The 21,751-nt window shown below is 39.9% G+C and overlaps 1 protein-coding gene across 2 annotated transcripts in view; it reads left to right on the forward strand.

The window, feature by feature from the left end:
* Positions 1 to 21,751, forward strand: part of GOLGA3 (golgin A3) — a 213,751-nt gene that overhangs the window by 172,703 nt on the left and 19,297 nt on the right. For both annotated transcript variants that reach the window (XM_053701891.1, XM_053701892.1), the window contains exons 17-23: positions 3,370 to 3,567; positions 4,439 to 4,555; positions 4,656 to 4,795; positions 17,647 to 17,779; positions 18,051 to 18,173; positions 18,401 to 18,565; positions 19,543 to 19,703. In XM_053701891.1, coding sequence (XP_053557866.1) covers positions 3,370 to 3,567; positions 4,439 to 4,555; positions 4,656 to 4,795; positions 17,647 to 17,779; positions 18,051 to 18,173; positions 18,401 to 18,565; positions 19,543 to 19,703 — 1,037 coding nt within the window. The remainder of the gene's footprint in view (positions 1 to 3,369; positions 3,568 to 4,438; positions 4,556 to 4,655; positions 4,796 to 17,646; positions 17,780 to 18,050; positions 18,174 to 18,400; positions 18,566 to 19,542; positions 19,704 to 21,751) is intronic.

A 21,751-nucleotide genomic window follows, 5' to 3' on the forward strand; every position in this document is an offset into this window, starting at 1 on the left:
AGTCTTGGCGGCACGTCTGAATAGGCTCCTTCCTGAGCTGATCTCTGCCGACCAAGTTGGATTTATTCCCGCACGAGAGGCCAGAGACAATACCCTTAAAGTACAACAAATGATCACCTACGCTCACATACATAAATTACCCCTCACTCTAGTAACAACGGACGCGGAAAAAGCGTTTGATCGGGTCAGCTGGACGTTTATTCGATTGACGCTTGAAAAGTTTGGCTTTGGACCTGGCTTTATAAATATTGTTATGTCCTTATATTCGGCGCCGAATGCGCGAGTGAGAGTGAATGGTACTCTCTCAGACACGTTTTTAATCGGAACAAGACAGGGGTGTCCTCTGACGCCCCTCCTGTTTGCCCTCACAATTGAGGTACTTGCCAATAGGATCAGATCTAACCCGGAGGTGAGAGGATTCTTAATTGGCGGAACCGAACACAAACTCTCAATGTATGCCGACGATGTCCTCCTTACATTGTCGGATTCTGCCACATCACTACAGGAGGCAATAATGGAATTCAAAAATTACGGAGTGGTATCAAACTTCCTCCTTAATCCCCTGAAATCCGAAATTTTAAATATCACTGAACCCCCGGATCGGTTTGCTATCTCAACTGCCCAATAAAAATAGCTAAGCATAGCATAAAATATTTGGGTATCATGGTTACATCTAGCCCCCAAGAAATAGTCGACCTGAATTACAAAAAATTTGTTATGAAGTTCTTGGGCATCTGTCCAACTGGAAGAAAAAAACAATATCATGGATGGGGAGAATAGGAATTGTCGAGATGAATGTCTTACCAAGAAACCTTTATATTATGCAGACTATCCGGGCAGTTTCGGCCTCTCAATACCTCCAACAAATGCAAACGGGCATCGAAGTATATATCTGGAACTGTATCAGGCCTCGGATCAGAAGGTCCACAATATATATGTCTAGAGACAGGGGTGGACTGGGGATCCCGCTCTTGAGAGAGTATCAAAGAGCTATATTTTTGCAGAGGGTTGTGGAATGGAACCGTAACTCCTGCAACAAATTATGGATCCAAATCGATAACGAAATTTTGCAACATAGAAATGTCGGGGCACTGGCCTGGATTACAGTTAAAAACCGGCCAGAGCATATTGCAATGTATCCAATGATAAACGACACCTTTAAGGTATTGGATAGGACACTGGATGAGGGCTCCTATGTTTCCACACGCATTTCGCCAATTATCCCTATATGGGAAAATTCTGATCTGGGAATCGCGCTCCCAAGGCGAGTTATGGGAGAAACCCAAACTCTTGCAGAAATAGCCTTCTCCAATGCCTTGCAACAAGATAAACTCAAGACGCAAGCGGAATTGGCCGACTGGGACCAGACGGTCTTTGCGTCCTGGTATAGAGTGGCGCAAATCACGCATTACTTTAACACCTGTAAAGACCGAGGTGCACTGACTAGACATAGAACATCTTTTGAGGCTTTGTGTATCACCCAACAAACACCAACACACCTTATCTCCCATTTATACCAGCTAGTAATGTGCAAGGGGGCTATTACCCTTCCGGAATATACGTCTAATGGCAAGCAGAACTAGGAATAGATATATCAGATGGGGACTGGATGAAAATCTTTAAAAAAAATCCAGAAAAGCGTCTATATCAGCGAGAGTCCAAGAAATGCACTACAAAACACTCAGTAGGTGGTACCTAACGCCCCAGAGATTGCAGAAAATGTACCCCCACACAGATTGGGGGTGCTGGAGGGGCTGTGGAGGAGAGGGATCCTTTCTGCATGTCTGGTGGACGTGCCCACAGATAAGATCTTTCTGGGACGGAGTGCTGGGAGAAATGAGCAAAATTCTTAAAATCATTATCCCTCCCAAACCGGCATACCTGATCTATCACGAGCTCCCTAAGATAGTGGGATTGGACAGGCACTTACTTTTTCTCCTGATGCTGAACGGTGCGAAAGGACTTATCCCAGCACACTGGAAGAGCCCTCGGGTTCCCACTGTCCAAGAATGGAAGAGTAAGGTGGAAGGCCTACTTAGATTAGAACGATATCACTTTCTTAAAACAGGGAGACTAGCCACCCACGAAATGATGACCTTAACTTGGGAAGGCAAGGAGCTGTAACTTACCCAGGCTGGGGATACCCCTTCAGGGACTTCCCCTCCCCCTCCTCCCTTTTTTTTTCTTTTTTTCTTTCCCTCCCCCTTCACACTACTCCAACTTCTTCTTCTCTTACTCTGCCTTTTTTTCTGTTTACACTACCCCCTGCGGGTAGAGACATCAGACCATAAGAGACTTTCAGCAGTGTAAAGTAAATATGCTGAAAAGTAATACGTATACCTTTGTTTAGGCATCTGATGTAAATACCTACGTTTATATTAAATTTGGTTATAATGAATATTTAACACCACGAGCATATAGTTCGTAGAAAACAAGCTCAAGATTCATACAGTGATACTGGACATAAAATATTGACAAGAGAACATCTGAACTATTACAAACTTGTTATCTTCTATTTGAAATTTATGTATCAAGACTGATGTAATAGCAATAATATGGAAATTTATTTGTTTTGTCATCAAGATTATTGCATACTGAATTTACAAGTAATGTATACTGTTTTCGTTGTTGTTCCTACTTCCTGTCAAACTCGATAAAGCTTGTTTAAAAAAAAAAAAAATGAATAACAGCACCCATAAGGTCGCTTACTTTTTAAATTACCATCTAGTCAGCACACGGTTCAAATAAAGATTTCATCTTCTTAACCCATAAAGTAATAGTAGGTGAGAATGTGAGGAAATATCCATCTTTTTGTTAAACATTGCATCTCTACAGGTACAAATGACCAAATCTGGAATTCCAAAATCCAAACTGTTTAATTGATATATATTTTTTTAAATTCATAATCTTCTCTGCCTGTGTCTTTTTGGTTTACTTTTTTGTGTTCTAAAAAAAATAGTCTGTATTTAAATAGTCTGTATTTATTTAAAACCTCAAATATTACCTTTTTGATTACAGTACTGTACTATCTTTCTGATTTTTCTATGTATAAAAAAGTATTAAAAATTATACAAAACTACCTTTTTGGTTACATGTATAATCTATATTATAACATGTAAATATTGCCTAAATTTTATTAGATATTGTCGTTTACACTTTGTTCAATCCCCTCTCCACACTATCCCATTTTACAGGTAACAATGTTCCAAAATCCAAACTATTCTGAAATCCAAACCTTTTCCGGTCCCAAACAGTTTGGATAAAGGGTTTTCTAACCTGTACTTCCATGTACAGTATATCCTAATGAAAAAAATATTATTGTTGGGTTTTAGTATTAATTTTTTATAAACTATTATGTTTACAAAATAGCTCCAGGAATCCCGTGGCTTTAGAAGGAAGATTAAACGTCTGGAAGAAATAAACAAGAAACTGACACTTGAGCTGGAACATGAGCGAGGGAAAGTAACAGGGCTCAATCAGTCCAATGCTTCTCTCCGTGAACACAATAATATACTGGAGGCTGCTTTGGCAAAAAGAGAAGCTGATCTTGTACAACTTAACCTGCAGGTATTCATGCAACTGTTCATATCACTTTGTTTTAAGCAGTTAATGCCTTGTTTAAAGTCTTACTTATTTCTAAAGAATAATATAACAGACCTGCTTCTAGAGGTGACAAAAAATGGCTTTAGGAATTTGTGCCCATTCAGCCAAAAGCACATCTGTGAAGTCAGGCACTGATGTTGCTGGCTTGCAATTGATGTTCCAATGCTCAATTCATCCCAAAGGTGTTCAGCAGGGTGGGTTAAGGTTGGGCCTCTGTGCAGTCCACACAATTTCCTTCACACCAAACTCATCAGTACCATGAAGACCTGGTACTGATGAGTTTGGTGTGAAGGAAACAGGGGCACATTCATGCATGGAATAGGAAAGGTCCTTCCCCACACTGTTGCCACAAAGTTGGAAGAACCCAATTGTCTAAAATGTCTTTGTATCCTCTAGTATAAAGATGAACCTTCACTGAAATTTAGGGGCCTAGCCCAAACACAAGCATCAGACCATTATCCATCCTCCATTAAACTTTACAGTAGGCACTTTGCATTCTGGTAGGCAGAGTTCTCCTGTTATGCAATATTTGTTATTTCTCTCACATTCATTAATACCATCCACAAAGCAGGAGATAGTGATTTATTATCATTGGCTTAATATTTATCCTTACTACAAACAAACTTTTGAACAGAAAACTGATATTTGGGCAATACACCATTTTGTAGCAGTCTTTAAACCCATTTCAAATTTTGTAAATGTACTCTGATATATGATCTCCAGAACTGTGCATAGTACTCAATCATATGGCTGACAAATTATCTGTAACATTGAATTAGTGTCTCTTACTGCTTTTGATACATATTAATATTTTATATTATAATTATTTACACAGGTGCAAGCAGTCCTCAAACGCAAAGAGGAGGAAGATCAGCAGACGAGGGAACTAGTTAAGTCTCTTCAAGATGCATTAGAAAAAGAAAGAGCCAAAGTTAGCAGTCTGGCAGAACAGGTAAAAAAGAGTTTGTGATTCCCTAAGTCACACAGCTGCTGCTCAGCTGGATAATACCAGCCCAAGAGGATTATTAAAAGAAATACTGTCATCTATACAGGTAGCAGCAGCCAAGTCCGAATCTGCACACAACCGGCGACACTACAGGGCAGCAGCACTTGAACTGAGTGAGGTGAAGAAAGAGCTACAAGCCAAAGAACTTCTAGTGCAGGCACTGCAGGCTGAAGCCAACAAGCTGCAGTAAGTACATGTTTTGTTTATTGCCATTAAACTTTGCATTAAAAGGCTGCACATATCCAAATACTATATGGAAATGTATGTATCCAAACAAGCATACAGCTCTGCCTTGTCTTTAACAAATCCCAAATGATTAAAACCATTTGAAGGAGATGTTAATGGAATTTTACATGAATTGATAATTTTCACAAATTGATTTAATCTCTTCACAAATTGATTTAATCTCTATCTGTAAGAACCTATGTATCTGCTCTAATGAAATCTAGCGTTTCCTCACAGCAGCAATGTTTAGACATAGGGTGTTGGTGCTGTAATAAGTGGAACAAAGAATTGAGCTTGAGGGTGTTATCTTGGAGGGATTTGAAGGAAAGAGACATATAATACTAAAAAGAACAAGCTTGTGTGATTTCTGCCCCTAGTTTGTGTTAATATTACTAGTATTTATAAACTAGGAAGAAATGTACAGAAAATAAGTGATTAAAGGGATAGTCTAAATCATCTGGAGGGCCGGTAATTGCCCACCCCTGGTCTAAAAGGAAGTCTTTAAAGCTGTTAGGTCAATTCACCAATTTTTTTTAATTTTTTATTAAAAAAAAAAAGTTTGGTAATAGCTGATCTATAGCACAACTGTCCTTCCCTTGTAAATATTGAATTTGGGTTATTGGCTTCCCTGATTTCCAAGATGCCACCTTTAGAGTCAAGAAAATGCTTACCTGATAAATTATTTTCTTCCCTGGCATGGAGAGTCCACAAATCCATTCTAATTACTAGTGGGCATTCAACTCCTGGCCACCAGGAGGAAGCAAAGAACACACTAGCAAAGCTGTTAAGTATCACTCCCATTTCCCATAAACCCCCAGTCATTCAGCTGAAGGAATATGGAAGGAGAACAGGAGAAAAAGGTTATAGAGGTTTAGAAAATGACAAAAGCCATCTTAAAACAAATTTAGGGTGGGTCATTGACTCTCCATGCCAGGAAAGAAAATTTTTTATCAGGTAAGCATACATTTTGTTTTCTTTCCAATAGCATGGAGAGTCCACAAATCCATTCTAATTACTAGTGGGAACCAATACCTAAGCTAGAGGACACAGAATGGAAGAGAGGGAGAACAAGACAGGCAGACCTAAACAGAAGGCACCACTGCTTGAAGAACTTTCCCCCCAAAAGAAGCCTTAGCCGAGGCAAAAACATTGAAGTTGTAGAATTTAGAAAAAGTATGCAACAAGGACCAAGTGGCCGCCTTGCAGATTTATTCCACAGAAGCCTCATTTTTAAAGGCCCAGGAAGAAATGACAGCCCTAGTTGAATGAACCGTATTCTCTCAGGAAGCTGTTTTCCAGCTGTCTCATAAGCCAACCGAGTAACACTTCTCAACTAAAAGGAAACCATAGAAGAAGTGGCCTTCTGGCCATTACGTTTACCAGAGAACACAGCAAAAAGAGCAGTAGATTGTCGAAAGTCTCTAGCTGCCTGCACATAGAACTTCAGAGCACTCACAACATCCAGGTTATGCAACAGACGTTCCTTCTGAGAAGGATTAGGAGAGAATGAAGGAACAACAATTTCCTGATTGATATTGCGGTCCGACACCACCTTAGGAAGAAATCCCAACTTGGTACGAAGGACCGCCTTATCCTCATGAAAAATAAGGTAAGGGGGTCACATTGCAGAGCCGAAAGCATGCATAACTGTAGAGGTCTCAGATGGAAACAAGCAAACAGAATAATGTCCATGGAAGCCACCATGAGACCAATCACTTCCATACCCATTGCCACAGATGGACGGATAGAAAGCCAGGCAGCAAGAAGTTTGGCTTTTCTGACCTCCGAGAAAATCTTCATGGAGATCAAGTCTATGATCGTCCCCAGAAAACATACCCTGATATTTGGTACCAAGGAACTCTTTTCCAGATTCACCTTCCACCCGTGAGAACGAAGAATCGACAACAGAGAATCTGTATGGGATCTTGCTAAATGAAAAGATGGCGTCTGAACCAAGATATCGTCCAGGTACGGATCCACTGCAATTCCTTGAGATCTGGCTACTGCCAAAGGAGCACCTAGAACCTAAGTTAAGATTTGAGGGGCAGCGTCTAGGCTGAAAGGTAGGGCTACAAATTGGAAGGGTTTGTCCAAAAAGGCAAACCGCAGGAATTTGAAATGTGCCCTGTGGATAGGAACATGAAGATATGTTTCGTTCAGGTCTATTGGTTCATAAACTAACCCTCCTGAACTAAAGAGAGAACAGATAGTCTCAATTTGAAGGACATGATCTTGAGAAATTTGTTGACACTTGAGGTCTGGAATAAGTCGAAAAGTTTCCTCTTTTTTGGTAGCCACGAACAGATTGGAATAGAATCCTTGGCCCTGTTCCGCCAGAGGAACTAGTACAATAACTCCAATAGAAGCAAGATCTTTTACACCGTTTAAGAACGTCTCTCTCTTTATCTTGTTTGAGGGGACAAGATTGGAATCCTATCCTGGATCCCTGGTAGTCTACTTCCACTGCCCAAGGATCTGGGACTGGATCGGGGGCAGCCCCTTCATGCTGACTTAGACTCAGAGGAAGGTTTCTTGGATTGTTTACCCTTATTCCATGGCTGACTAGACCTCCATGAGGTCTTCGATTGCTCAGCCTTGGAAGAAAAAGATGATTTTTGTCAGAAGCTTGGACTTGGATGTTACATTAGCAGACCAAGACTTTAGCCATAGGGCTCTGCGTGAGAAAACGCCAAAGCTAGAAATCTTAGCCCCCAAACGAACTACCTGCATGCTGGCATCACAGATAAAGGTATTAGCCAGCTTTAAGGCCTTGATCATATCCTGATATCCTCTATTGTAGTCTCCTCCCGAAATAATATCATAGACAAGGAGTCACACCGATAAGAGGCTGCACCGGCAACTATCGCAATACTAGCAACTGGTTGCCATTGAAGACCCTGGTGAAGAAACATTTTTCTTAAACTGACATAAAACAAATTGGGATAGAGACAAAATATAATATGTACTTTAATTATTTTACCTGCAAATTTATACTGCAGTGCCTTTCCATTAACACTTTCTTTTAAGTGTCTGAATTGTACAGCTCTAGCTTACCCCACACAATTCCTTTTATGGCTGCATATATATCCACCATTGATATGGTAGAATGCAAGACTTTAACAGTCATTATCTGCTGGAGCATGCCTAGAAGCAAATACGCTGCTGTGAACTCAGTTAAAATACAATGCCTGTGTTTATGATGTTAAACACTGATAAGGGGGGGGGGGGATCAGTCTACTCCAGGAAGCATAGCTATGTAAGTCATTTTGCTTATTTTTAAAAATAATTTTAAAATACTTGCCTGCAATTTTTAAACATGTTTCTTTCCTAAGATATAGTGAGTCCACAACCTCCTTAATTACTAGTGGGAATATCACTCCTGGCCAGCAGGAGCAGGCAAAGAGCACCACAGCAAAGCTGTTATGTATCACTTCCCTTCCCACAAATCCCAGTCATTCTCTTTGCTTTGGTGCATGGAGGAGGTGAAGTTTTGGTGTCTGAAGAAAACTGAATTTCTTTTGCTTCAAACAAGAATTTTGGGTTTAGCCGTAATCCACGTTAATCTCTTCAGTAAGGGTAGTGGTGGCTTTAAAGCACTAAGGAACTTGTAAGGTTTCCTAACATTTTGCTGCCCTAGTATAGAAAGCCAGAATAGGTTTACTCTGTTCTTTCTCTTTCTACAGGTCTCTGTTGGGAGTATTCTAGATGCTGATAAGTGCCCTTTTGTCTTCTAGGAGTGAAGATAGGCGAAATTGAGCTGCATCTTTATGGGACATAAATATATCCTTATACAGGGTATTTATATAGGCATGAAGCAGGCTTTTTGTGACTTAGAGACGAAGGGGTTAATTATTTTATTCAGAAATTTTAAAGTAATCCCCTTTTTATTCATGGTGGGCATTCAAAAACGTATGTTTCATTAAAATAAGCAGGCTACTTGTTTTTGAGGTCTGTTTATTGGTGTGTTGGTTTATTCACGGAGCAAAGTCAATCTCTCTGACATTGGGCTAATAGTTTTTAACTTTGCTGTCGAGCACTTGCCTTGTAAGTTGTATAAGACAATGTTAATGCGGTTGGTGCTTCTACTAATTCAGGTCACTGTTCCTGAGGGAGAAACGCACCTTTAGAACATGGATGTTTTTACTACGCAGTTTCTTTTAACCCACGTGACCCGCTTCTGGTTTCTTCAAAGCGGAGCGGAGTCCTCTCTGCTGCCGCCATTTTGCGATCCTTGTTCGGCAGGGGAGTTTTTCCTGCAGCTTGTTCTGAAGTAGATTCTGTGCTGTATGGTTCTAAAGGTGGCTAGCTAGTTATCGCTAACCTATCTCAAATTTCTCATGTAAAAATTTTAAAGCGACAGTACCGATTTTGTTTTTGTTTCTCTCTCCCCCCCCCCCCCCCCCCCCCCGGTAATAATATGACAGTGTTTAATAATTTCTATGTTACTTCATGGAGTATGGACAGGGATGTTTATGGGTCCTGTGATATTCCTATTTTGCCCTAATGCTCACTTTGTCCCAAGTTTTAGTTTATGCTTACATATGAAGAGCTGGCGTTACCTGCGTATACTCAACCAGCCAAGAGTACACCTGCTCATGATAGAATTTCCTTCACTTAAGGAATTATTTAAAGTATTAGTTACTTTTTAATAACTATCCCAATAAATAATTTTCTATAATTAGAGAATTGGGATTATTTTCATGTTATACTACAGGAGCATAAGATTGGAACAGAGGTCTGTTCCTATTTATATTTTTCCTGTTTTAAGACAAGCCTCTATACTCTTAAAGTGACGGTGTTAATTTTTAAGTATTTTAATTTTCAATAATGATCGCAAATATATTTTAATAGCCCCATGTCTCTCAGGATGATACTGTTTAGGCAATGCCACAGCTTTCTCCTCAATCGTCCCAAGCCTTTATGGCATCACATGCAGAGCCCTGTGGTTCCTCCCAATCTCCTAGAGGAGTTATTTGCCTGCAGAATTTGCTGCCCAGGTATCTTCTGCGGTATCTGTGGCATCATCTGCTTTTCCTTTACTAAAGGGAAATCGCAAGAGGAATATTAGTGATTCAGATAGTAAGGCTTCTGTTCCACCTGTTGCTACGTAGGTTGCCCGTCCTCATAGGTCTGATGAGGGTGAAATCTCAGATTCGGACAGTATAATTTCTTCATTTGATGCTGAAGTAGTATCCTTCAGATTAAAGCTATATTTTAGGGAGGTTTTGCGTACTTGGACGACTCTGATACGCCTGTCGTTGTTAACCCTAAGAAATCTAGTAGAGTTTTTAGTTACTACGATGTTCCTTCCTCTGTAGAAGTGTTTCTGTTACAGACCGTGCAACTGAGGTATTTTGCAGGAATTGGAGAAGTCAGGGATTCCTTTTCACTGTCTCCTGTATCAAAAATGTTTTCTGTCGCTGACTCCATTAACTGTTCATGGTGCACAGTGCCTACAGTAGAAGGGGCTATTTCTACTCTGGCTAAGAGAAGTATGATCACTATAAAGGATAGCTGCTCTTTTAGGATCACTGGACTAAGCTGGTGGCTTATTTTATCTTTGTATTGCTACTGTGTCAAGTGCGGCATTTTTTGGGTGCAACGCCTTAGCTGATTCAGTTTGGTAGAAACTCCTTTGGGAGATCCTGGCAGAAGCCAATTCTTTTATTTCTGATGCTACCTTACAAGTTATTAACCTGGGAACTAAGATATCTGGTTTCGCTGTGCTAGTCAACAGGGCGTTGTAGTAAATTCTTGGTCAGTGGAATTTTTCTCTAAGTCCAAGCTTCTGGCACTTTCTTACAAGGGTAAGACCTTGTTTGGTCATGGTCTGGCAAAAAAAAAATCTGATTTTACGGGTGGAAAAGGGTCTTTTCTACCACAAGACAAGACGAATAGACCTAAAGGACATCTGAGTAGAAAGTCGCAGCGGAGTCTAACCCAGCATGATGGGTTTGCCCCTGATTTGGGATTGGACTAGTGGGAGGCTGAATTTCTGTTTCTTCAGGATGGATACGAGTTGTCCCAGATGGGCTGTGGACTTAGTATCTCAGAGTTTCTAAATAGATTCAAAACCTTTCTTCCCAGAGGCAGGTTCCTCCTCTCAAGTTTATCTACAGTCCAGATAAGAGGCGTTTTGGAATTGGGTTTGGTATTTTTTTCTCTCTGGGAGTGATAGTTACGTTCCTGTAAGGGAACAGGGTCTAGGATTCAAGATGGAAATCATTTATTACATTCTCCTTGGTCCAAGAGGGTCTGTTCCTGACTACCATAGACATGAAGGGTGCGTATCTTCAAGTTCATGAGATTTGCCTTTCTGGACAAACTCTTTCAGTTTGTGGCTATTTCCTTTGGCCTTGCCATGACTTCCAGAATTTCCTCAAAGGTTCTGGAGACTAGAATTGCAGCGGTGCTCCTTTCTAGACGATATATGGTTCAGGCACCATCCTTTCACAAAGCAAATTCTCAACTGAGATCTTGTTGTCCTTTCTGCATTCTTCCGGGTGGAAAGAGAATCTGGAAAAGAGGGGTATTTTTCTTAGGGAAAACTATTATGGTCCCTATCTATGAAAATATTCTGGCAAAGTTCAGAAAATCAAAGACTCTGCAGTCTACTATTTGGCCATTAGTGGCTCATGGTATGGAGGTAATTGGTCCGATGGTTGCTTACATGGACATCATTCTCTTTGCTCTTTTTCTGTCTGAGTTCTGCAGTTATGCATACTCAGACAATGGAACAGAGACTATTCGGATCTGTCTCGGAGGATAGATCTAGATCAGTCGACAGATTCTCTTCTGTGGGGTTTTCTCAGGAGCATCTGTCTCAGGGCACATGCTTATGGAGACTTTTTCCTGGGTGATAGTGACCACCGACTTCAGCTTGCTGGGCTGGGGAGCAGTCTGGGACTCGTTTAAGTCGCTAGGACTTTGGACTCTGAGTCTGCTCTCTCCATAAACATCTTGGAGTTGACAGCGATTTTCTATGCTCTGATGGATTGGCCTCAGTTGTCCTTAGCCCGATTTATCAGATTACAGTTGGATAATATCACCTCCGTGGCTTACTTCATTTTCCTGGGAAGGAACTCTGAGTTCCTTAGCCCTGAAGGAGGTGTCTCGGATTGTTCAGTGGGTGGAAGCTCACAATTGTTTATCTGCCATCCACATTCCAGGACAACTGAGAAGCGGATTTCCTGAACAGACAGATTTTGCTTCCGGAGAGTAGACTCTCCATTCAGAGGTGTTCTCCAGGTTAGCCCTCAAATGGAGGGTGCCGGAGTTAGACTTGATGGTGTTTCGGCAGAACGCCCAGCTTCCAAGGTACGGTTCAAGGTCAAGAGTTCCACAGGCTGCCCTGATAGATGACCTGGCGGTTCCTTGGGTTTACTGTCTAGCATACCAGTTTTATCCATTTGCTCTCCTTTCACGAGTCATTGCTTGTATCAATCATGAGAGAGCATTGATAATTTTAACAACTCCTGCGTGGCCTCGCAGGATCTGGTATGCACACCTAGTGGAGATGTCATCTCTTCCACCTTGGAGGTTGCCTCTGAGGAAGGATCTTCTAACTAGGGTCCATTCCTTCTCCCAAATCTCGTTTCTCTGAAGCTGTCTGCTTGGAGATTAAACGCTTAGTTTTGTCTAAGCGTGGTATTTCAGAGACGGTCATTGGCACCATGATTCAGGTTCGCTAGCCTCTTTCTAGAAAGATTTTCAATAAGATATGGCGTAAATATCTTTCTTGGTATGAATTTGAGGACTACTCTTGGAGTAGTGTCAGGTTTCCTAGGATTTTTTGTCTTCTCTCCAGGGAGGTCTGGAGAAGGGTTTGTCAGTCAGTATTCTGAAGAGTCAGATTTCTGCATTATCCGTTTTGTTGCATAAGCGTCTGGCAGGACACTTCAGATGTGCAATCTTTTTTTACATCTTTTGCTCCTTTTTGGAGTTTCACTTTTGTTCTCTTAGTTTTGCAGCAGGCTCCGTTTCAGCCTTGCATTCCATAGATATTGAATTATTTTCTTGGAAGGTTTTGTTTCTTTTTGCTATCACTCTGCTCAGAGAGTTTCGGATCTCTCGGCCTTGCAGTGTTATTCGCCTTATCTTCTCTTTCATGTTAAGTCGGTTCTTCGTTCTAAGTTTTTTTTTCTTCCTAAAGTGGTTTCTGATAGAAATGTTAATCCGGAAATTGTTGTTCTTTCATTTAATCCTCCTCATAAGGAACGTTTGTTGCACAACTTAGATGTTGTGCGTGCTCTAACACTCTACCTATAGGCGACTTTCGCCAGTCTTCTGTCCTGTTTGTTTGCTTCTCAGGAAAGTGTAGGGGTTAGAAAGCTACTGCTACTTTTTTTTCCCTCTGGTTGAGAAGTGTTTTTGTTTTGCTTATGAGACAGCTGGTCAGCATCCTCTTGGGAGAATTAAAGCTCATTCCATAAGGGCTGTATCCTCTTCTTGGGCCTTCATAAAGGAAATTGTGGATCAGGTTTGCTAGACTGCAACTTGGTCCTCTCTGCATACTTTTTCCAAATTTGATTCTTTTGCCTCGGCTGAGGTTTCTTTTGGGAAAAGGTTCTTCAAGCGGTGGTGCCTTCTGTTTTGGTCTGCCTGTCTTGTTTTCCCTCCCTAGTCATCTGTGTCCTCTAGCTTGGGTATTAGTTTCCACTAGTAATTGAGGACGTTGTGGACTCCCCATATCTTGGGAAAGATAACAAAATTTATGCTTACTTGATAAATTTATTTCCGGATATGGCGAGTCCACGACCCCACCCCTTTTTTATAAAGACAGTTATTTTTTACTTTACGTCAGGCACCTCTACGCCTTGTATTATTCCTGTTTCAATTTCCCTTTGGTCGAATGACTGGGGTTTGTGGGAAGGGAAGTGATACTTAATAGCTTTGCTGTGGTGCTCTATGCCTCCTCCTGCTGGCTAGGAGTGATACACTAGTCATTGAGGACGTCATGGACTCACCATATACGGAAAGAAAAACATTTATCAGGTAAGCATAAATTTTGTTTTTAATGCAAACTAATTTTACTTAATTAGCCCTTTTAGAATATGCACAGATCTCAGCATGTTTTATGGCACTTTAAATAACCTTCCAGTTTCCTAACCATAGGGTCCTTAAATGAAGAACTATCCTCAATATTGGTTCTCTTGGCTAGAGTGGATATAGCGCCCTCTACCTTAGGAACAGTGCGCCAAAGATCACGCAAAGAGTCAGCAACAGGAAACATCTTTTTTAAAACAGGAGCCGGTGAAAAAGGAACACCCGGCTTCTACCATTCTTGAGCTATAGTGTCAGACATGCGATCTGGAATAGGAAATACATCCACAGATGTAGGTTTGACATAAACTCTGTTAAGCTTATTAGCCCTTTTAGGAGTCTCTGCGACTGTAGTGTCGGAATACTCCAATGTAGCTAGAACCTCTTTCAAAAGTAAACAGAGGTGTTCAAGCTTAAATCTAAAATTTACCTCCTCAGAGTTCACTGTACTAGCAACAGCAGATTCAGAATCGAATATCTCACCCTCAGAAGCCACTGAGGAATGTTCCTCAGATAACCGAGACAGACTGACTAACGCAGCCTTGGCGGAGTCAGAACTCTTAGGTTTAGATATGTTCTTAGTTTTTCCTCTTTCTCTTACCAGCAATAGGTAAGGTAGTCAAAGCTGCAGAGACTGCAGAAGTCAATTGCGCAGCAAAATCACCTGGTAAATATACACCCCCAGGAACTGGTTGAGAGGAACCGCAGGGCACTGCTTGTGAAACTGCTAAAGCTTGGGACGTTTGAGGGGAAAGCTGAGGCATAATACGGGCAACATTAAACTGAGAGACAGATGACTCTGAGAGGGTATCTTTATCTTTAGATAGTTACATTTTATTTAAACGTGGAGCAAAACTGCACAGGAGGAATGATTTGAGCCTCCGAGCAATACAAACATTTGTCAAAGGATTATTCTAGATTTTTATCAGGGTCCATAATGATACATATTGGTTCCCAATAGAAACTAAATATTAAAGGGACATAAAACAGATTGACATCTGTGCATGTCCTAAAAGGGCTTATTAATTAAAAATAGTTTGCATAAAAAAATTGTTTTAAAATTGCTTGCAAGTATATTTTAAATTTTTCAAAAATAAGCAATGAGCAGCCTAACTCCACCCACCCTTATCAGTGTTGAGACACAGGCATTGTATTTCAACTGAGTTCACAGATTCTAGGCATGCTCCAGCAGATAATCGCTATGCATTTTTGCATTCTTCCAAAACAACAATAGATATAGATACAGCCATAGAAGGTATTGTGTGGAGGGAGTTAGAGCTTTACAATTCAGAAACTAAAAAGAAAGGGTTAATGGTGAGTCACTGCAGTATAAATTTGCAGGTAAAGTAATTAAAGTACATATTATATTTTGTCTCTATCACAACTTGTTTTATGTCCCTTTAATCTCAGACTATAGTAACAATTATTAATCTCAAACTGCAGTAACAATCTCTTATACTTTTAAATTAAAGATAATACAAGTTTTCTAATGCAGTTTGCAAGGAAAAAAGTCTTTAAATATTAAGAAATTAGCACTGCTATAACATCAGCTCCTGCTTACCGCTCCGGTGACCAGAAGCCAATTCCCACTATAGAGTCTAAGATGGATTCCTCTATTAGACTTAAAATTGGCCCAGAACATAACAGGATCGCCTAGTCTCCGATCTCAAGCTTGCTCCGATCTTCGTCAGACAAACAATGAGGACTAAAGCACTTCAGTCGGCTGTGAAAGAAAGAGGAAGAGCAGAGAGCGGTCATGACCGCATCAGAGAAAAAACAAACAAATGCGCCACAGGGAAAAGCGTGCGAGTTACGCTGCACTGCCGGCCTCTGAGGAAGGATCTTCTAACTAGGGTCCATTCCTTCTCCCAAATCTCGTTTCTCTGAAGCTGTCTGCTTGCTTCAGTCGGCTGTGAGAGGAAGAGCGGAGAGCGGTCATGACCGCATCAGAGAAAAAACAAACAAATGCGCCACAGGGAAAAGCGTGCGAGTTACGCTGCACTTCCGGCCTCTGAGGAAGGATCTTCTAACTAGGGTCCATTCCTTCTCCCAAATCTCGTTTCTCTGAAGCTGTCTGCTTGCTTCAGTCGGCTGTGAGAGAAAGAGGAAGAGCGGAGAGCGGTCATGACCGCATCAGAAAAAAACAAAACAAATGCACCACAGAGTTAGGCTGCACTGCCGGCACAGTAATAATAAAGGAAAAAGCAAATGTCCATAGGGAGTTCTAGCCCTGAAACATATCCCACATAATGTCTAGCATAGTTTTTAAAATAAAAAATAAAAATATGTCCCACTCTCATAGCCAGCCTCAAATTAAAAAGGGGGATATATTAACTCCTTAAACTCCTCTGCAGATTCAGTGCCCTGTCAATGCTGCCTTAACTATCTCTTCATTTGGAGATATATTAAAGTCCCAATTAAGGTCCACTGAGGAATTAACCTCAAACGTGCTGAAAACTTCTAACCCAGAATGCAAAAGCACTTACCTGTGGATCCAGCTGCAGGGCAGAAAACCGCTTCTCAGGTATGAAAGACTCAACCGACCTCTGACAGGGACCTGAAGAAAAAAGAAAAGCAGAGTAACCAACCCTGGTTTTCTATATAGGGGTAGCATCAATGTTGGAAGGGAAGCTAGGACTACCTTGCCGTCCAACTGCTAAAAGCCACCATTACGCTTACTAAAGAGGATTACATGGACACAGCATAACCCCAATCCTTGCTTACAGGGAAAAGTACCCATTAAAGGGACACTCAAGTCAACATTAAACTTCATGATTCAGATACAGCATGCAATTTTAAACAACTTTCCAATTTACTTCCAATAACAAAATGTGCACAGTCTTTTTATATTTACACTTTTTGAGTCACCAACTCCTACTGAGCATGTGCAAGAATTTACAGCATATACGTATATGCATTTGTGATTGGCTGATGGCTGTCATATGATAAAGGGGGAGTGGAAATAGACATAACTTTGCAATTTATTTAACAAAAATCTACTACTCATTTGAAGTTCAGAATAAGTGCTATCGCATTGTCTTATCATGCAGTTGTTGATTATGCAAATCTACAGTGTTGACTGGTCCTTTAAAGAATTAATATCTTTAGACCACCATCTTCGCACATCCTCCTGATGTACAAGGCAAAGAATGACTGGGGGTTTATGGGAAGTGGGAGTGATACTTAAAGGTACACTGAACCCATTTTTTTTTCTTTTGAAGTTCAGATAGAGCATGACATTTTAAGCAACTTTCTAATTTACTCCTATTATCAAATTTTCTTCATTCTCTTGGTATCTTTATTTGAAATGCAAGAATGTAAGTTTAGATGGCGGCCCATTTTTAGTGAACAACCTGGGTTGTTCTTGCGGATTGGTGGATAAATTCATTCACCAATAAAAAAAAGTGCTGTCCACGGTTCTGAACTAATAAAAAAGCTTAGACATCTTCTTTTTCAAATAAAGATAGCAAGAGAATGAAGAAAAATTGATAATAGGAGTAAATTAGAAAGTTGCTTAAAATTACATGCTCTATCTGAATCGCAAAATAAAACAATTTGGTTCAGTGTCCCTTTAACAGCTTTGCTGGGGTGTTCTTTACCTCCTACTGGTGACCAGGAGTTGAATTCCCACTAGTAATTAGAATGGATTTGTGGACTCTCCATGCCATTGGAAAGAAAAGGTTATCTTACTTGACAGATAAACGAGTTTGTGTACATCTTTGTCTTACAAATTTATGTATTTTGGCTTTAAAACGTTGCATTTTACACAGATCTCAGGATGAAAAACATTCCCAGGAACTATCACAGTTTCAGCAAGAGTTGTCAGACGCTCGATCCCAGCTACAGCTGTTACAGAAGGAGCTTGATGAGCAGCTGAGCAACAAGCCAATAATAAATCAGGAGGTAAAAAGAACGCCTGTGTTTTTATTTAGACATTCTCTTATCACATTCCAAGCAGATCTATTATTTTATGTTAACTTTTATTAGCAAAGCAGTTGCATATAGTATTAATAAAGGAAAGCACTTTGCTATGCTTAGGGCTATGATGCATATTTTGTCTGGTTAAATGTATCATTTAACTTTCTGCAAGGTACTTGCTGATTTTTGGTAGCTGAGAATTTTTGTTGACTTTTATATTAAATGTAGGTTTTTGTTTTGATTTTTCTTACTCCAGGTTGAGGATCTGAAGTGGGAGGTGGAGCAGAAGGAGCGTGAGATTCAGTCTATGAGGCAACAGTTGGATATGACTGAGCAACGTAGCCAGAGAGAATTGGAGAGTGTTCAGTTATTATTGCAGGTATGCGGAGAAGTAGCAGTGTGTTTAAATAACTACCATATTTAAATATTCACTATACGCAAATCATCTTCTTTATTAACTTGACTTAGTGTGTGTGTATAAAGTAAAACAAATGACAACACTTGAAAATATATTCTCTCACCACTAGCATAAATTATTTTATGCATATTGAATTAAAAACAGTCTCTTATTTGTATAAGCATTTGACACATTGTCTCTATGCCCAGAATCTCAAAGCTGAACTAGAGGTTGTGCGTGATGACCTTACTATGACTCAGAAAGACAAGTTCATTCTTCAAGCAAAGGTATCAGAGCTGAAGAACAGCATGAAGAGCCTGTTGCAGCAGAACCAGCAACTGAAAATGGACCTTAGGCAGAGCAAGATTAAAAAGGTGGGTGGATGGCCCAGTGGGTAGTAGGGGTGGGGGAGGGTTAAAGAGCTGTTTGGGGGGATCAGGGAGGTGGGAGGATGAGGAGGGACACTACAGAAATGAATACATTTTTCTATTTATTTACTGTCAGACTGTCTGTCAGTACCCAAGATGGTGGTGATCAATGGGGGTGAGGGGGGTTGAGGGAAGAGAGCTGTTTGAGAAGGATCAGGGAGTGTGAGGTGTCAGGTGGGAGAGCAAATATTAACCCTACAAGCTAATGATAAACCCCTGCCTTCTAATTGCCAAATTAGTGGCCTTCTAATTGCCAAAAAACAATGCAAATACATGCATCTCAGCTATTTCATAACAGAGGGGATCCCAGATAAACTTTTTTTTTTTTTATCTTATGATTGCAGTAGTTGTGTGTAAATAATTTCAGTGAGAACCCCAAAGTTTTTTTTATTTTTAAAATGATTGTATTTAGCGGCCAAATAGTGGCATCAAATATACCAAAATGGACCTGCCTTGGGTTGTCTAAACAGAGTGATAGCAAAAAATTATTTGGGCAATTCTTTCTCTGTAAATTATGGTATTGAAGTTGTTAAACAGGAACTAAAATATATATATATATATATATATATATATATATATATATATATATATATATATATATATATATATATATATATATATATATATATATATATATATAAAAAACATTTTTTTAAAAATCTACTCTTTAAGAAGGGGCAAGACATTTAATCAGTATAAAAGATGAGTGCTATTTTATTTTTTCTTTTCATGATGTGTATGCATGTTATGCAGCAGTTATATAGTCCCTTGGTTTCCTTATATTGTATTCAAGTGCTTAAAGGGACAGTCTAGTCAAAACTAAACTTTAATAATTCAGATATGCTCTATCTGAATCATGAACAAACAAATTTTATGTAAGCTCTTCTTTGTTCTGAATGGATGATGTCTTTGCTTTTCTGTAGAGGAAAGAACTAAAAGGTGATGTTACGTCTTCCAATCCAGTGACTCCAGTGAAAATCCCTGATTGCCCAGTGTCACCTTCACTTTTAGAGGAGCTGCTTAAACCTTCAGTAAACTGCAAAGAACCTCTAAACAACCTGAACAGCTGTCTCCGCCAACTCAAGTAATATGTTGTCCATATTCTACAATATACTGCAAATGGACTTAATATCGAAATATCCTTTTTTTTTTTTTTTTTTAAAGTTGTCTCTCTTGCAAGAATTATCATAGAATTTAGTATATGTTTGTGTAACAAAAGTTAAGTGATCTATATCGATCTCTCTCTCGATCAATCTCTCTCTCTCTCTCTCTCGATCAATCTCTCTCTCTCTCTATCAATCTATCTCTCTCGATCAATCTATCTCTCTCGATCAATCTATCTCTCTCGATCTCTCACTCTCGATCAATCTATCTCTCTCGATCAATCTATCTCTCTCGATCAATCTATCTCTCTCGATCAATCTATCTCTCTCGATCAATCTATCTCTCTCGATCAATCTCTCTCTCGATCAATCTCACTCTCGATCAATCTCTCTCTCGATCAATCTCTCTCTCTCTCTATCAATCTATCTCTCTTGATCTCTCTCTCGATCAATCTCTCTCTCTCGATCAATCTCTCTCTCTCGATCAATCTATCTCTCTCTCGATCAATCTATCTCTCTCTCGATCAATCTATCTCTCTCTCGATCAATCTATCTCTCTCTCGATCAATCTATCTCTCTCTCGATCAATCTATCTCTCTCTCGATCAATCAATCTATCTCTCTCTCGATCAATCTATCTCTCTCTCGATCAATCAATCTATCTCTCTCTCGATCAATCAATCTATCTCTCGATCAATCTATCTCTCTCTCGATCAATCTATCTCTCTCTCGATCAATCTATCTCTCTCTCGATCAATCTATCTCTCTCTCGATCAATCTATCTCTCTCTCGATCAATCAATCAATCTATCTCTCTCTCGATCAATCTATCTCTCTCTCGATCAATCTATCTCTCTCTCGATCAATCTATCTCTCTCTCGATCAATCTATCTCTCTCTCGATCAATCTCTCTCTCTCTCGATCAATCTCTCTCTCTCTCGATCAATCTCTCTCTCTCTCGATCAATCTCTCTCTCTCTCTCTCGATTAATCTCTCTCGATTAATCTCTCTCTATCAATCTCTCTCTCTCAATCAATCTCTCTCTCTATCAATCTCTCTCTATCAATCTCTCTCTATCAATCTCTCTCTATTAATCTCTCTCTATCAATCTCTCTCTCTCTTGATTAATCTCTCTCGATTAATATCTCTCTCTCTTGATTAATATCTCTCGATTAATATCTCTCTCTCTCTCTCTCTCTCTCGTTTAATCTCTCTCTCTATCAATCTCTCTCTATCAATCTCTCTCGATTAATCACTCTCTCGATTAATCTCTCTCGATTAATCACTCTCTCGATTAATATCTCTCTCTCTCTCGATTAATATCTCTCTCTCTCTCGATTAATATCTCTCTCTCTCTCTCGATCAATCTCTCTCTCTCTCGATCAATCTCTCTCTCTCTCGATCAATCTCTCTCTCTCTCGATCAATCTCTCTCTCTCGATCAATCTCAATCTCGATCAATCTCTCTCGATTAATCTCTCTCTCGATTAATCTCTCTCTCGATTAATCTCTCTCTCGATTAATCTCTCTCTCGATTAATCTCTCTCTCGATCAATCTCTCTCTCTCGATCAATCTCTCTATCAATCTCTCTCTATCAATCTCTCTCTATCAATCTCTCTCTCTCTCTTGATTAATCTCTCTCTTGATTAATCTCTCTCTTGATTAATCTCTCTCTTGATTAATCTCTCTCTCTCTCTCTCTCGATCAATCTCTCTCTCGATCAATCTCTCTCTCGATCAATCTCTCTCTCTCTCGATCAATCTCTCTCTCTCTCGATCAATCTCTCTCTCTCGATTAATCTCTCTCTATCAATCTCTCTCGATCAATCTCTCTCTCTCGATTAATCTCTCTCTATCTCTCTCTATCTCTCTCTCAATCAATCTCTCTCTCGATTAATCTCTATCTCTCTCTCTCTCGATTAATCTCTCTCTCTCTCTAAATCAATCTCTCTCTCGATCAATCTCTCTCGATCAATCTCAATCTCGATCAATCTCTCTCTCGATTAATCTCTCTCTCGATTAATCTCTCTCA

Source organism: Bombina bombina, chromosome 2, assembly GCF_027579735.1.
Source record: "Bombina bombina isolate aBomBom1 chromosome 2, aBomBom1.pri, whole genome shotgun sequence".
NCBI lineage: Eukaryota > Metazoa > Chordata > Amphibia > Anura > Bombinatoridae > Bombina > Bombina bombina.